The 14866-nt window shown below is 39.5% G+C and overlaps 2 protein-coding genes across 10 annotated transcripts in view; one reads left to right on the top strand and one right to left on the bottom strand.

The window, feature by feature from the left end:
• The window catches only part of ogfod3 (2-oxoglutarate and iron dependent oxygenase domain containing 3), a 48599-nt gene that overhangs the window by 28977 nt on the left and 4756 nt on the right, over positions 1-14866 (bottom strand). For 7 of the 9 annotated variants that reach the window (XR_015854176.1, XR_015854177.1, XR_015854180.1 and 4 more), the window contains exons 9-10: positions 8306-8393; positions 5935-6021 (exon numbers count right to left, since the gene is read on the bottom strand). Coding sequence is in view for 2 of the 9 variants with exons in the window: in XM_088360764.1 (XP_088216890.1) it covers positions 12722-12858 (137 nt within the window). In the remaining 7 variants the exon portion in view is untranslated. Of the gene's footprint in view, positions 1-5934; positions 6022-8235; positions 8394-11954; positions 12859-14866 lie in introns of those variants that run through there. The other 2 variants (XM_088360765.1, XM_088360764.1) reach the window with 2 other exon arrangements.
• LOC148382948 (urotensin-2 receptor) lies at positions 8784-11052 on the top strand. Its single transcript, XM_088360139.1, has 2 exons — positions 8784-9913; positions 10324-11052. The coding sequence occupies exons 1-2, from the start codon at positions 8970-8972 to the stop codon at positions 10451-10453; spliced, it is 1074 nt and encodes a 357-aa protein (XP_088216265.1). The 5' UTR covers positions 8784-8969; the 3' UTR covers positions 10454-11052.

The following is a 14866-nucleotide window of genomic DNA, read 5'->3' as shown; positions in this document are numbered from 1 at the left end:
ATCATGAAAATGATTTGTGTGACTGAGAATAAATCTCAAATCCCCCTTAATTTTCTTCCAATCCCGAACCAACATGACTAAAAAAAAAACAAAAAGACACCACTAGCAGAGGCAGAACTATGAAAAATTACAATCAATACAGACTGTGATGAAGATATAGCATTTGGTGGACTGTATGGATTGTGTGCCAAGTGCTTTGTATACTTTGAAGGAAGTTCTATAAATCAGGCCCATTTACCATGTGCCCTCTGTGACAAACTAAGACCTCTATCTCCACTTTCCAGTTTGACCAGACATTCATGAAGAAAATGTTGGGAACATTCATCAAACCTATTGTGCAAACTCACAACCGTAATGTCCCCATTGATCAAACCATTGGTTTTTTTTTCCCCTTCGAAATTGAATGACACCTTTATTAATCTATCAGGTATGAAATATTGATGTGTGAGATTTTATAAATTATTCAGACTTTTTTTTTTAAGGCCAGTGGAATTGTGTTTTAAAGGACATCAAATGATGATGAAAACTGGTAACATCATTATGCTAAATTATAAATCAACAGCGACATCCATTTATGACAATAGGTGTCAAACTTCGCTTTTCCTAACGATGTTTGGCTCTTCCACTCTATGAGTGGTGAATTTTATTGCTAGCTTGGTTCAACATAGTAAAGTAGATTTTCTATAACCTTTAGTGTTTTTTAAATTAAATTAAACGTCTGCTGGGGGACATCTAAATGATGTTGTCATTACGATTCATATCAGAATTGCGTAACCTCAGGGCAAAAATGTGTAATTGCGTGACCTGTATTAATTGAAATCCTGCCGAGGTTCAGACACAAAACAGTGAGGCAGTCATGCAAAGCATCACTCTGCTCCACAAAGTTGAGCTGCATATATTGATGTTGCACAGAAGATTGGACTTGTTGCTGTTAGTATTTCAGAGTCGTCCAACAAAACCAGGTGGAACCAATTGGCCTTTTTTATATACATAAAAAGCCCTTTAATTTTCTCCATGAGTCAGTCCTTTGAAGTATGCATTACACCAAATAACATGGTGTTTATGAAACAGACCACTATTGATGCCCATGGAACTGTGAAAGTCATTAAAAGTAAATGGCGTGCGTGGGGCGCCAGAGCTCAGCTTTTGATCAGGACGACGGACGCTGAGCTCAAACATTGTTAGCGCTTCCCCTCAGATAATATGCCTGTGTGGTGACATCAATATTTTTCATAATAGTCATGGTCACGGATCACAAGGCACAAATCCACACAGGCTTAATGTAACTATTGTAATTTGTGCTCTGATGTGTGCACCAAAAAATGAGCCGAATAGCTATAGCCTCAAAAAATATAGCAAGTAGTATAGAAATATAAAATAAAGAAAAATATCAACTTGAATATATCACTGCCATGTGTTTAATCTAAAGAGACCAGGGAAGATTTGGATTTGCACCAACCGCCCTATATTTGGCATGTGGTCATTTTAATGAGTCAAGATGCTTTGCATACTGACACGATCCCGAATGTTGTCTGAACTGTTTCGGCAATGTCAAGAATTTGCAGGGAGTCTGCTACATTCCATCCCACAACGGCGCAGACACCCTCATCAAATGAAGTGCCTGCCCTCATTCTTGGAAGATAGTTTAAGGCTTCCTTTGACATTTGCAGAAATTGGTAGGAAGGATTTTTTTTGCGTAATGCATCTCAGATGTTGCCGGACTTGGCGATGCCAAAACCTTTCAAGAGTTACTTGACAGGTTCACTTGTTTCAGGACAGAAGATGGATCTCACATCCTAATTGTCCTTATTGGCTCCTTCTAGTCATTGATCACAATAATGACATTTACTTAGACTGACTGGAATCAATCAAATTGTAATGAACACATAGCTACTTCACATACTAGTACATAGGCGAGAAGTGTAAATGATGGCTCCGGCACGATAATGACATTCCGTAAAAAGCTGGACTAAAAATAGAATTAGTCCGCCATACGGTTTCACCTTTTTAAATCGAGTCTAATTTCATTCTTTTTGATTTATGACTCACTGCACGAGACTTTTTTACTCCAGTTTTATTTGATTAGGATTTCTTCATAAAATTCCCGAAAGAGCCATTGTTGTCCCCTTTAGAAAATATTTACCTCCGTCACTAAAGGTGTTTATCAGTTTACAAACAGTTTTTACGAAAGGTGTTTATCAGTTTTCAATCTGACAGTTTAATTTACTTCAAGACCACGATTGGAAATAAGACTCACGCAAGCCAAGACGTCCACAACCCTTACCACTAGAATCTTAATTGTCCTTATTGGTTCAGTCAAGGTAATGGCATCGGGTCAGTAATTGGTAGAAGCCTGATTTGGGCTTCACCAAATGACTGTTGACATCTTGTTTGATGAGGACTAATCCGCAATCAAGAAGGATTACAAACAAAGTCAAGTCAATATGATACACTCGTGTTCAAGGTGCGACAGTGGGCCCATGATGACAAGTCACCAGAATATATCTATAAAATATTATATATAGAATACTAATAATAATGAAAATAATAATAATTCCATAATGAATATGGGTACAAATGCAAGTTTTTTTTTTTAAATCTCCACCATTATATGCAACATAAATTGTGGATAAGGCGGCTTCATGGTCTTTGGCTTTTATTAGCAGGTTTATAGCACTCTGGCATTGCTTCACAGAAATAAAGATGGATGAGCAGGGTTTGGTTCAGCTCTTTGTGTCTGCAGGGGTTACACTAAAAAGCATCTAAATCCCCATCTAAATCTGATATGCATTTTCTGCCTCTTTCTTTGACATGCTGGCAATTTTGACTTCGAGATAGGACGGAGCATACTAAGCAGTTCACTTTTTCCCTATCAAAACATAAAGTATGTTATTTTCTTTGAGGTCAAACCTCTCCTCAGTGGCACTGTTTGTTTACTTACTGCAGGTCCAGATGGCACCGTGGTGTACAGCCCACATGACAAAATGTTTTATTTTACAGCTCACTCGAAGAAGCAGCAGCATTGTAAAGATCCAGTAACCCGAACCCGTCACAATAAACAACATATTATGTGTTGTTTGCTCCAAAAAGTGCAAATTCCAAATAGAAAAAAAAATATGCTTGAGCACTCACAACAAGTTAGTTGAATCCTGAAGAAACTTTTACAAGATTCCTTTCATATAGCCTCGACAAAACACTTAAAGCTGCACTGATCAATATTTTATTTTGTCATGGTCTCTATTGGCTCGTATCTAACGCCGCAGTTTTCCAAAGTCACAACAGACTGCGGTCAGTTGAATGTCTGGCTTTTGAGCTTCCCAACTTGTTTCACAGTGTGACTCCCACCAGCGGGATCAATATTCTATCCTGTCACAGCAGGCTGCTAGATCAACACGCTCCCAAATGCTTCGACACTACCAAAGAGCAGGCGCGCAAAATGCAATCTTTCATTAAAAGCAGATCATTTCAAGGCTATCAGATAACTGTCCGAACTTGTTACAAAGAGCGCACCATCTGTCCAGCCATGTGGTGGTCGACAAATAGTTTAAGATGATATTGTATGCACCAGAGATAATACGACATAAGTAGACACTATTTTTCCCACCGTATTACAATTAGAAGTAGTAGCACCCAACAGATTCATTTCACCGAATGAATTGATCGTGAAACGCAGACTCTGGTGGATTGTGTGTATTGAGAAGAAAAAAAAAAAAATTCACCTCAGCGGCCTCATTTCAGTTCAATTTCACGGGGTTGGTGTGTCATGAGATACCACCGCAAGCCAGGATTCGCATTACAAAAGAAACAATTTTTCTATAGCTGGTTCCAAACCCATGTAGGGAAGGAACAGCATCCACACGAATCAAAAGGATGAAAAAGACATTTCCCTGCTTAAGGGATCAACACTGCAGATGTATCAGACAAAGAACTTTTTTTTTCCTCGTCGATATTTGTTCTGTGTATTTTAAATCACTGCCTCTCACTCGAACAGACTGTCTACACGGTGACTATATCTTATAAGATGATAGATTACCTTGCACTGGTGTTGCTAATAAATTATCCATGAATCATTCCATACCTGCGAGATGATTTATTATATGATTAAAACACATGAACCGCAGAAACGTGTTTTGAAGAAACTTTCAGTCTCCTATCACTCGTAAACATTATTTAAGCCTCATGACATCACATGGGTTAATAAGGAGTTATTTTATTTGACCTAATTAATCCTGGACACTATGATTCATGTTTTTATTGTGGTATGCCGATAAAAAGAACACTCATTTATCATCCCTTACTGTTTTAAAAAAAAAACAGTCTGCTATCGTTTCTTAACTGTTGACGTTGGAGCGTTCCCAAGACTGCTGCGAGAAAGGCTTGGTCTTCCGTCCCTGACTAAAACAACAGAAACTGTAGAAGCACACCGAGACAAACAATGACTTCGCTGTAAATGAGAAAAGTAATAAAACGCCCGTTTCTTTTCAGTGTTGTAAAGCCTGGCTGACAAAACAGTTATTGCTCTATTGATCCATGTATTGTATTCCCCCTGCCCACAGTGGTAATAACGTCAAGTTCTTTTGCCACTTACATTTATACTATTTGTGTCCAAATAAATCGCCTCCTGCTTTCGAATGACACTCGAGACTCTTTAAAGCTCACAAGTGAGACCGAAAGACTTTAGTCATCCATCTATTTTCCATGGCTTGTCCTCATTTGTGAGCTCAGGGCCTTTGCTGGGTAAATTCAAATGCCTGCGTCTGGCTCAATGTCAGCTTGGATCCATCCAGCTCATAAATTACCCAGAACGGGATAAGCCATAGAAAATGGATGCATTAACACAAAGTTCATTCACACATTTCATATTTAAGTGAATATTTTGGGGATCGGGAAGGAGGAAGCCAGTGAGGCAAATGTTCACTGTGCCGCCCTCACATAATTAGCTTGGGTCAAACTTTTCGTGGCATCACTTATTAACAGTACACAGAGGCACTTCCGCAAAAGACAAGCAATTTTAATTGACTCAACTCAACAATTATTGTCACTCTAAATGTTAATGAAGGAGCGAGTGACTCCGACTTCCAAGCTACTCCTGATTCCGATCTGTAAAGAAGCTGTAAAATTGGAAAAAGCTCCGATAGGATTGCACAAAGCAATACAATAAATAGTTTCTAAATTGCTGGAACTATTATGGTAGCAATTGTTGACTGTAGGGAATAAAAAAAGAAATATGATAGTGTTAAGGCAATACTGTAAAAAAAAAATCAATATCACTTGAAGTTCTTTTAACATGAGGCTGTAGAACAAGGTGCCCTCTAACCAACAACAGCTAATTGCATATTCATGTTTGGCTGCTGTCATTGGTGAAAACCATTTTGACTTCCCTTTCCTATCTATAAAACAAAACCTGGTTGAGCCAGTCGCTGTAACATTCCAAGTTGGCACTGTAATTAATTAGGTTATTAGATCTCAGCCACTGTTGGAAATGCAAGTTCTTTCCATCCATTTTCCACAATATCATTTATCCTCATTAGGGTGGAGAGCAAGCTGGAGCCTCTCGAAAAAATGTCGTTTTGTCACACTGCACAAACGCCATGTCACAAGTTTCAAGGGAGCGTGCAATTGGCATGCTGAATGCCAGAGCGCTTGCCCGCCAATGAAATGTTCATTTCTCTACCCTAAGCCATCTCCAAAGAGGCTTTCATTATTTCATGAGTTTTCATCTGCATGCTGGTTCTACTTATCGCGGTCTCGACCTTCCCAAAATGCAACAAACATCGATGCCCTGACCGTGGCAATAAGTTTTTGTTTGCTTCAAATTGAGAGGTAGATTAAATATTTCATTTGAAAACTCTATTAAAACTGAATGGACACTTCTATATCATTGCAAGAGTGACAAAAAAAAGAAATACTTTCATAAATAGATTTGTTACATACCTTTGAGCTTTGTCCAGGAACATTATTTTCCAATGTGCTCCATTTTTTTTCCCACTCTTCACTTGGATTGCCGTTTTGGGTCTTGTACTGCGTAGAATGACATCACAGACAGTCAAAACAAGTTTGTGTGCGTGGATCTGAGATCCGGCCTGTCAGAATCTGTAAAATTACTTTCTGAATCAATACGGATGTTTTGCTTCACACAGTCAAGTGGTGACTCAAAAATAAAAAAACATTCACACTTGATTCCTTAGCATTGCTCATTTTAAAAGCCATTTCACTAAACAGAGTGAGAATTAATGTATAGGCAAAACTGTCACTCTGCATGATGAAATTCCCCATTTAATATTAATCATATTCATTTCTGCCGATATGAAAACAGACTGATCGAGATCATTATAATTCAAAAAGCGAAGAAAAACGTTAAAGGCAGTATCGGAACTTTTCTCTTAGTGTGATCGCCGAGGGAAAAACTAATTATCTGGATTGTTCAAATGTATTGTTCGACAAATCTCTCCCGTCGAGTTTAAGGCGACACAAGTCTTAAAATACGAAACCAGTCTCAAAGTAATTTCCTCATGTGAGGACTACAAAGCTTATCAGACTATTTGTATATGAATAGCTTGTGGCTGTAATGAACTTGAAATGAGTCACTTCTCCCAGTTGTAGTTGCTTCTGGAGGTTTTCTTAGACACTTAATGACAAAGCTCCTTGAGGGCATGGCAACTGGAGGACAGGTCCAACGTCAAAGCACAAAACTACTGCGGCTCTGGTATGGATCAATCTCCTCCATGGATTCCAGCTAATGCACCTCTCCTCCAGTGAATTGGAAAAAAAATGAGGATCCGCATTCATTGGCTGGTAAGCGACTCAACTGTGTTCACTCCCACAACGGCGTAATTGGCCATTTCTACCTACTTGTGAAAGCACCACTTTACCAACACAGTGTAGATTTACTTCTATTTTTTCTTGATATTATTGCCACTCAGTCCGTGGCTCATTGTGTGAATAGAGCTGGCATCTCGCTATTGCCTAAGGCTAGGGGGGGAAAAAACAACAACAAAAAATCCAAAATGAGCATGTTCTGTTCTTTCAGTCGGTTAAATAATCATGACAGCAGCGAGGCAAGCTTGTTCTCTTGTGCTATCGAGATCATTGGAATATAACTGGTATTGCACTGCTCATTTATGATTATGCCGATAATATTTTATTGACATTGTCTAGACCTGCGCACTCTGTGCCCTACATTATTCACAGAATGTGGTTTCTGGATCAACTGGTGAGGCTGTCTCTTGAAATAGTATGAACATGACCTGGGATAAAGGTATCAAGGTGCTAAAATCACATTTCCAAGTGACAGAGTTTTGCACTTGAATAGCACCAAAGACAGACTGTGCAGAATGATTTGAAGAGAATGTCAAATTTACCATTATCCCTGCAAGGGGGAGGGCAGAGGTGCTTAAAATAAACGTGCTCCCAAGATTAGCATTTTTTTTTCTTCTATCCCATTAGAAATCCCCCAAGGAGGGATTAAATACTTTAACAAATCATTTTCATACAAAAAAAAAATAGAATTACTGTCCATAGGAAGAAGGATGGATTAGGGATTTCTGATATTTATCCATATTTAGCATGCAATGGAATATGAGCAGCCTCTCGAAATATGAAGGGGATGTAGCTCGGAGGAAATGGAGTTAGGAAAAGTTTAGACTGTAAGTTAAAATGTTTGCTTAGCATCTTTTGGAAAATATACCGATATTGAATTTTTTAAAGACAGCAAAAGCAATACATAAACAACTTGAAATTCATGGTTTACGCACTCCTGTCCCATATGGAAAAATCTATTATTTATGGATTGCAGAAAAGCGATTAACAATGATGCATGGATAGATAAAAATGTTGCTGAGCTGCACTACAGACTCAGTAGTAATGTAGACATTTACATTTTCCCCAGCGTGGCTTCCTACTTCAAATCCAGATGGTAGGTGATAGTAATTACTCGGCAGGTATTAAACTAAAGAGACGTATTCTTTTGATGAGTTACAAATCGGAATGTTGCCTTTTTTTTTATTTTTTTATAGAGCACCTATTCAAACACAATGTCTGAATTTTACAGCTTTCTTGAACTGGACAAATTAATACTAGATGAGTAAAAATGAAGAAATCTTATGTTAGGTTTAGGTGGAGAAAATAGGCCAAGACCTGGAAGAAAACTGGTCAAGGAGGCTTCCAAGAAGCATGGAAGGCGTTGCAGGAATTTATAGCCAGTGTAAGCCTTAGATGAGGTTAAAAAGCAAAAAATTTCAGGAACATCTGAACTTTATTTGGGTTTTATCTGCGGCACTTTAACAAGTGCCAGGTGTGTGCTGACCTTCATTTAACAAGAGTTTGATCACTGCTTGGCCCGCTAATCTTGTCCTGTCCTCTTTGGTCCTCATTCCTCACAGGTTGTGTTTTTCCTGCACAGATATGAGGGCAAATTCCAGGAGTGGACTGCATTTCCACAAAATAGCACAATCTAAACAACCACAGTTGCACTTGGGGGGGTCCAGCTAATAAGTGACATATAGATCCAGCATTTTGCATGACTTTGCAAATTAATTAAAATACATCCATTTTTAATATAACAAAAAAATGGACAGTTGTTTAAACTGTTGATGTGCACGGAAAATATGTTTCAAAATAAATGTAGATACAAAACCTAAAGAAAAGAAAAGACTTCAAAAGATGAGCTAAAGATTTTTCGTTTTTAGATTCTCTCATTTGTAATACTGTAATTTATCCCTTGGAGGAAATTCACTCAAGGTTAGCTGCATCTTTTGTGCAGGATTCCATGAAATCGTGCAAAGCTAACGAGTGCGCAATTGTTGCCAGATTTCCGTTCCGAATGTTACGGTGATGACGTCACGAGCGAAACTGCAGTGTGCAGGCTGCTGCGATCTTGCAGGCTGATAAGCGACGGACGGGGAGACACAACCTGCGAACGAGCGCATCTTTCCAAAAACTTCTCCGGCGCGCAAAGCAACGGGGGAGACATGGAGAGGAGGACAAATAAGTCTTTTTTGAGCGCTGGTCCGCCGACAGCCGATGAGGAACTCGTCATCACCTCCACTTTCGGGACCCTCCTGTCCGTCGTGTACATCGTCGGGGTGTCCGGGAACGTGTACACGTTGGTGGTGATGTGTCACTCCATCCGCTTCGCGACCTCCATGTACATCTCCATCATCAACCTCGCTCTCGCTGACCTGCTCTACCTGTCCACCATCCCTTTCGTGGTGTCCACCTACTTCCTAAAGGACTGGTACTTTGGCGACGTGGGATGCCGCGTCCTGCTCAGCCTCGATCTCTTCACCATGCACGCAAGCATCTTTACGCTGACGGTCATGTGCTCCGAGCGCTACCTGGCCGTCACCAAGCCTCTGGACACGGTGCGCCGCTCCAAGAGTTACCGCAAAGCTCTGGCGTGGGGCGTGTGGCTCCTCTCCTTGCTCCTCACCGTGCCCATGATGGTCATGGTTGCCGAGACGAGCGCCAAATCGCCGGACGGGAAGGTGAAACGAATGTGCGCGCCCACATGGGCACCACTCGCCTACAAAGTCTACGTGACGGTTCTGTTCGGGACCAGCATCATGGCGCCGGGTCTCATTATCGGTTACCTGTACGTCAAGCTGGCGCGCACCTATTTGGAATCCCAGCGCAACTCGTCGGTGATCAGCAAAGGCGCAAAGCGCACGCCTAAACAAAAGGTGCTTCTTATGATCTTCACCATCGTGTTGGTGTTCTGGGCTTGCTTTCTGCCCTTTTGGATTTGGCAGCTGCTGCCTCTCTACCACGGCAAGCCGCTGAGCCTGGCCTCGAGGACGCACACCTGTATCAACTACCTGGTGGCCAGCCTCACCTACAGCAACAGCTGTATTAACCCTTTCCTCTACACGCTCCTCACTAAAAACTACAGGGAGTACCTGAAGAACAGACACAAGTATGTATGCCAAGCCTTTGGATTCGTTTATTATTATTATTATTATTATTATTATTATTATTATCATTTGCCATTAGTTTAAAAGTCAACTGGGAATTGTAGTGAAATTTGACTTCATCACCACAGGCGGAGCTAGAGAGGGGGGCTGTGGGGGCACTGCCCCCCTGAAATATGCTTTATATTTCTATGCTTTCATATTTACATCACCAGAGAAAACATGCTTTAACCGTCTGTGTTCATTTTAAGCAAGACTATATCCAAAACAAGACTATACCTACTGAAAAATACATATATTAGAGAAGCAACAATTAATTGAGAATCAAACATTAATTCATATTTGTGCATTTCCGATTGATTGACTATAGTCTCGCATTTTTGTTGTTGTTCTACGATTAAAAAAAAAAAAACAGGAGCTTCTACAGGTACACCTCATCGTTTAAGCAGCGGCCACCCAGCCTGTATTCTTGGGGTAGACCAGCATCTTCCAGTAATCAATTGGAGTTTACGTCAGAGACGTTCGTCATGGGGACGTTCAAGTGATGTGGGAACCACTTGGAAGTCAAGTGGAGGGAAAGGAAGGGAAGGGAGGCTTTTGAGGAAGCACAAGAGGTAGGTGGAAAAGTTGCTGCATAGAGCCAATGTCAAGTTGCTGCTGTGACGACCTTTTCCACTGTCCATCATTTTCCAAACAATGTGTGGCCATATCGATGGAAAAAAGATTTGGTCAGGGAATAACCTGAAACATCCTGTTCATGATGTTGTTTATGGACAAGCAACTAATGCTCAAATGAGTCTCATGTTTAATTGATAAGGTTTTAATGAAAGAACCTTGGTTACTTGAATCAGCCTTGTTAATGTATTATCATCTCAAACAGATGCTTGTTCTTTGTACCATCTAAATAGTCAAAGAGGCATCATTTTAAAAACAAACCTCAGAGTTTGGATTGTTAACGTGCATGGAAACGTGCAAAGGGTAGTTTAACTATTGTGATATAAAACAGTTTGAACTTCAGTTCATGAAACATTTGATTGATTCATTTTTTTTACAATACATCCACAAAATTGTTCTAGAAATGACAAATAGGGGAAATGTGATATAACAGGAAAATATAACTTACCGTCACACTAAAACATCCAATACAGTCTATAAAATATCTTAATAATAATAAAACAACAAAAGAATATACACTGTTATGCACAATAATTTAAGATTTTAACAAGTTAGGCTTTTTTTTTTGTAGCTGGAACTCTGGAAGTGAAGCTAATATTGTGATCATTTATTTTGTTAACTTTTCCTTCATTTCAGAGTGAATAATTCATAAATCCAAGCGAGACAACATGAACATATTTAAATGGAAATAAGACTGAAATAGTAGATGTGTGCTCGACTAATTGGAATATTATTTCCCCATCAAACTTGGTATCAAAATGGACGGTTGCAGCTAATAAACTTGGTAATATGGCTTTGGGGATAATTTTCTGCGAGAGTCACTTAATAGAAAAACTTACAGTGGTACTTGCAAAGATTATTTGAACATAATTAGATGTTAAGTCACCAAGGCAACGGCGATCTGCTTCGGCCCTCATTTGAACTTGTCTACGTATACTCGCTAAATTACATTTGAAAAAGTCAAAGTCCAGATACACTTGAACTGTTAGAGTGTGTACAGACTCATGAATAAATTCATTGCAACCTATCCCTGAGTGCTTTGTGTACTCACAAAGCACAGAGGTGAAAAAAGCAGCCTCTTCTTTGCTACAGTCACATTCATTATCTTGTCAATTTCTGGAAGGAGGATCTCAGTGCCAAAACCTCGTTTGCCTCCTTACATAGCGTTCATAAAATTAAGGAAGCACCAGAAAATACCCAAAAGTAAATTATCTGGCTTGGCATCTGGGGGGGATATTTCAATGGGGGGCTAAAGCCACCATAAAATATTGAATATATATATTTTTGAAGAAAAAAAACAATTGGTAAATACACAAGTGCTGGACTGTATTTGGTGGAGATCTTGCAAATGTGATCAAACACAGACAGGGATTGGAGAAGAAACAAAGATTTATTAAAAGAGTGAAAACCAAATTTTGTCTTCATAAAGTTTCAAATAATCACAGGTTAACAATAATTTGCAGTGCAAATCCAAGCTCACAACTTGATTTCTAGGTAAGAATGCAAACTGGCGTTCATTTCTAGACGGAAAAATCAGGAGGTATTTGTTGGTACTTCAAAATACCTTCAATTTCTTGCCGCAAATAAAGAAGCAAAACGTTTGGCTTTATCAAAATTGCTCAGGGGGAAAAAGTCCAGAGAAAATAATTGAAACGCAATGACAGTTAGAAAACATTTGAACTTTTATGGATATGCATTTGAAACTCAATCTGTCACGTTGACCAAAAATGCCTATCTGATAGGCAAAAATGAAACAGCCTAAATAATGATTTGGCCTATAAACGAGTCGATAGACAATACATGATAGACAGGAACGGTAAGCTTAAGCAAAAGACTTATCTTTCCCCCCATATTTGTTGGCCATCTCTTCATTAAATATTAAAACCGTCACTTGTTTGGGATCCTGAATAGAACATAAATGCACTTTGAACTTCATTCAAAGTAATAATACCGCACAGTAAATGAGATTCAAACACCGTAACGATCATGTGAATTGAACTTGCACCACTGTGCACCCACGGAAGGAAGTCAAAGTAGCAACAAATGATTTTTTTTTTTTCGTCCTTCATCTTTCACCACTTGCAGGGCTCGACTGAAACGGGAGGACTGTGATGTCCATCCCGTCGCCCGTGGCTGCCTCAGGGCAACGCAGGGTCGGCGATGGCTTGTGTAGGGTCGCACGTAAAGGACACGGTGATGGCGTATCGGGTACCCCAAGTCACCTTCTCCACACGGTGGAGGTTCTCAGAGCCGGAGGAGAAAAAAGACACTCGACCTTGGCAAGGAGAACGGGGAACGGAGGGAAGGGGGGGGGGGGGGGGGGGGGGGGGGGATAAAAATGACACTTTTAAGGAAGCGGGACAACAAACGTTTTTAACCTTTAACACTTTGGGAATGGGCCAGACCGATAGCAATCACTGAGAAGTTGGAGCACCAAACAGCTACAAATAGGAAAGTGGCTGGAAATTCATTTGCTTTGGCTTTTTGATTTGATTTTTACAAGGATGGTAAGTTTGACATCTTTTATGGACGTCATTGCTTGAGTGAACTTGTGAATGACATTTTTTTTTTTTTTTTAAATAACAAGGAAGCTCTTTCGTGTTGGAGAAGTCTTCCTTGTCTGCTGTGTGCACTGACTCATTGCTCAAAGATGGAAAAAAAATGACAGGTATTTGATTTGTCTAAATTAAGAAAGAAAAGAAAAAAAAACCCTTTCCCAGTTTGTCACATTTCCTCTTCAGGGAATATTTCATTATGTGACTTTTATGGTTTCACTTTGTGAGCTGCAGTTAGGGGGAGTGTACTGTCTATTTTCTCTTTTTTTGTGCAATGTGTGGTGAGATGTAATTAGCATGGGAATAAGTCATAGTTTGACGTTGTTGAAAGGAAGGCATTTTCAAGGACTGCAAATATTGTAACACTGCTTAGAAAGAATTGGCAAGATACAACAGCTTAGCGATGACAATGGCGGGCAATTCAGGGGATTTGTTGGAGGCGGGAAATTTTATTATGATTGGACATACCAAAGTATTTTGTTGATTGTGACTTCACACAATAAAGTCTTTAAGCACCTGCTTAGAAAAATGGAAATAATGTGTGCGTATGAATTTTCTTCCTCCGCAGGTAAAAGTGCGGTCGCGCAGTTGACTCAGCAAGGTGAAATTAATTTCCGAAGCATTTTTAATGGCTTAGCTCGGCCTTGATGACTTTGCTGCTTCACTGTCCTGAAATATTTGTGTAAGAATATTAGTTCAGGGCCATTGGAAGTGTACTGGCTCACAAAGATGACTTTCATTTAGATGACTTGGGGGGGTCAATGTCCCATTTACAATCATTCTTTTACTGACTGACATTAGTTTAGGCTCCTGTAGGGAAAAAAAAATATGGGCAGCGACAGACATCCATGCAAGCGTGTAAGGACTTTATGATGCCAGAGAATGAACTTTTAAAATCTTGAATATAAACTATAAAAATAACTACTTGACAATAAAAAAAAAAAAAAGATTCACTCAAAACTATTTCACCTACTGTGCACTTTGTGATTGGCCTTTGAGCTGTCCTATTGACACGATGGCTGGTTTAAACAATCAATAAGCCATTTTGCTGTGATTTTGGTTGACATCAAACTGCAGGCAGAAATGATGTCGAGACATTACGCAATCAATACAATCTCTCCTCTCAACAGCTACGGCCCAGCGTGAGCGTGCCTTATAGGGAGATATTTTTCTCCGAGTAAAGTATCAAGTAAAAAGTCATTTCATTGTGTGTTCTCTACAAAATGTTTTGAAAAAGACAAAGACAACAAACGGCATTAATTCCATGCAATTTTCAAGAGGAATGCTATATTATCTTTTTTTCTTTAAAATGATCTGTCACTGGTTGAATAGAATTTCTTTTTGAAACTGGTATTGGTAGAAAATATAATATTGAACATCCCTAGTGAGTCCATCCACCGATCATTCAGCTATTCAATCTCCCACACACTCCTGAATGACACAGTATGTCATTACATCTTAGTCATCGCAAAGAGTCATGATTATCTCAGGGACTTAATCAGCGATCCAAATCAACCCCCTGCAAAGTCCAAACATAAGGGGCAATCATGTACTGCAATGAGGTGAACTTCTTTTTTTGCACAAGAAGAAAAAAAAAAAGCGAGGCTACTGCAAAATGTGTGCGAGATGTTTTAGTGATGTCTCTAAATAAACGTGTCAAGCATCATGGAGCGGATTCTTTGACAGTTCTGTCATAACTCAGGCTAAGAATTCAAAAGCAGGATGTTT

Source organism: Syngnathus floridae, chromosome 18 (assembly GCF_059516105.1).
Source record: "Syngnathus floridae isolate MCC-2025c chromosome 18, RoL_Sflo_1.0, whole genome shotgun sequence".
In the NCBI taxonomy this organism is placed as follows: Eukaryota; Metazoa; Chordata; class Actinopteri; order Syngnathiformes; family Syngnathidae; genus Syngnathus; species Syngnathus floridae.
Note: the sequence above shows the minus strand (reverse complement) of the source record. Positions and strands in the feature narration are given on the sequence as shown.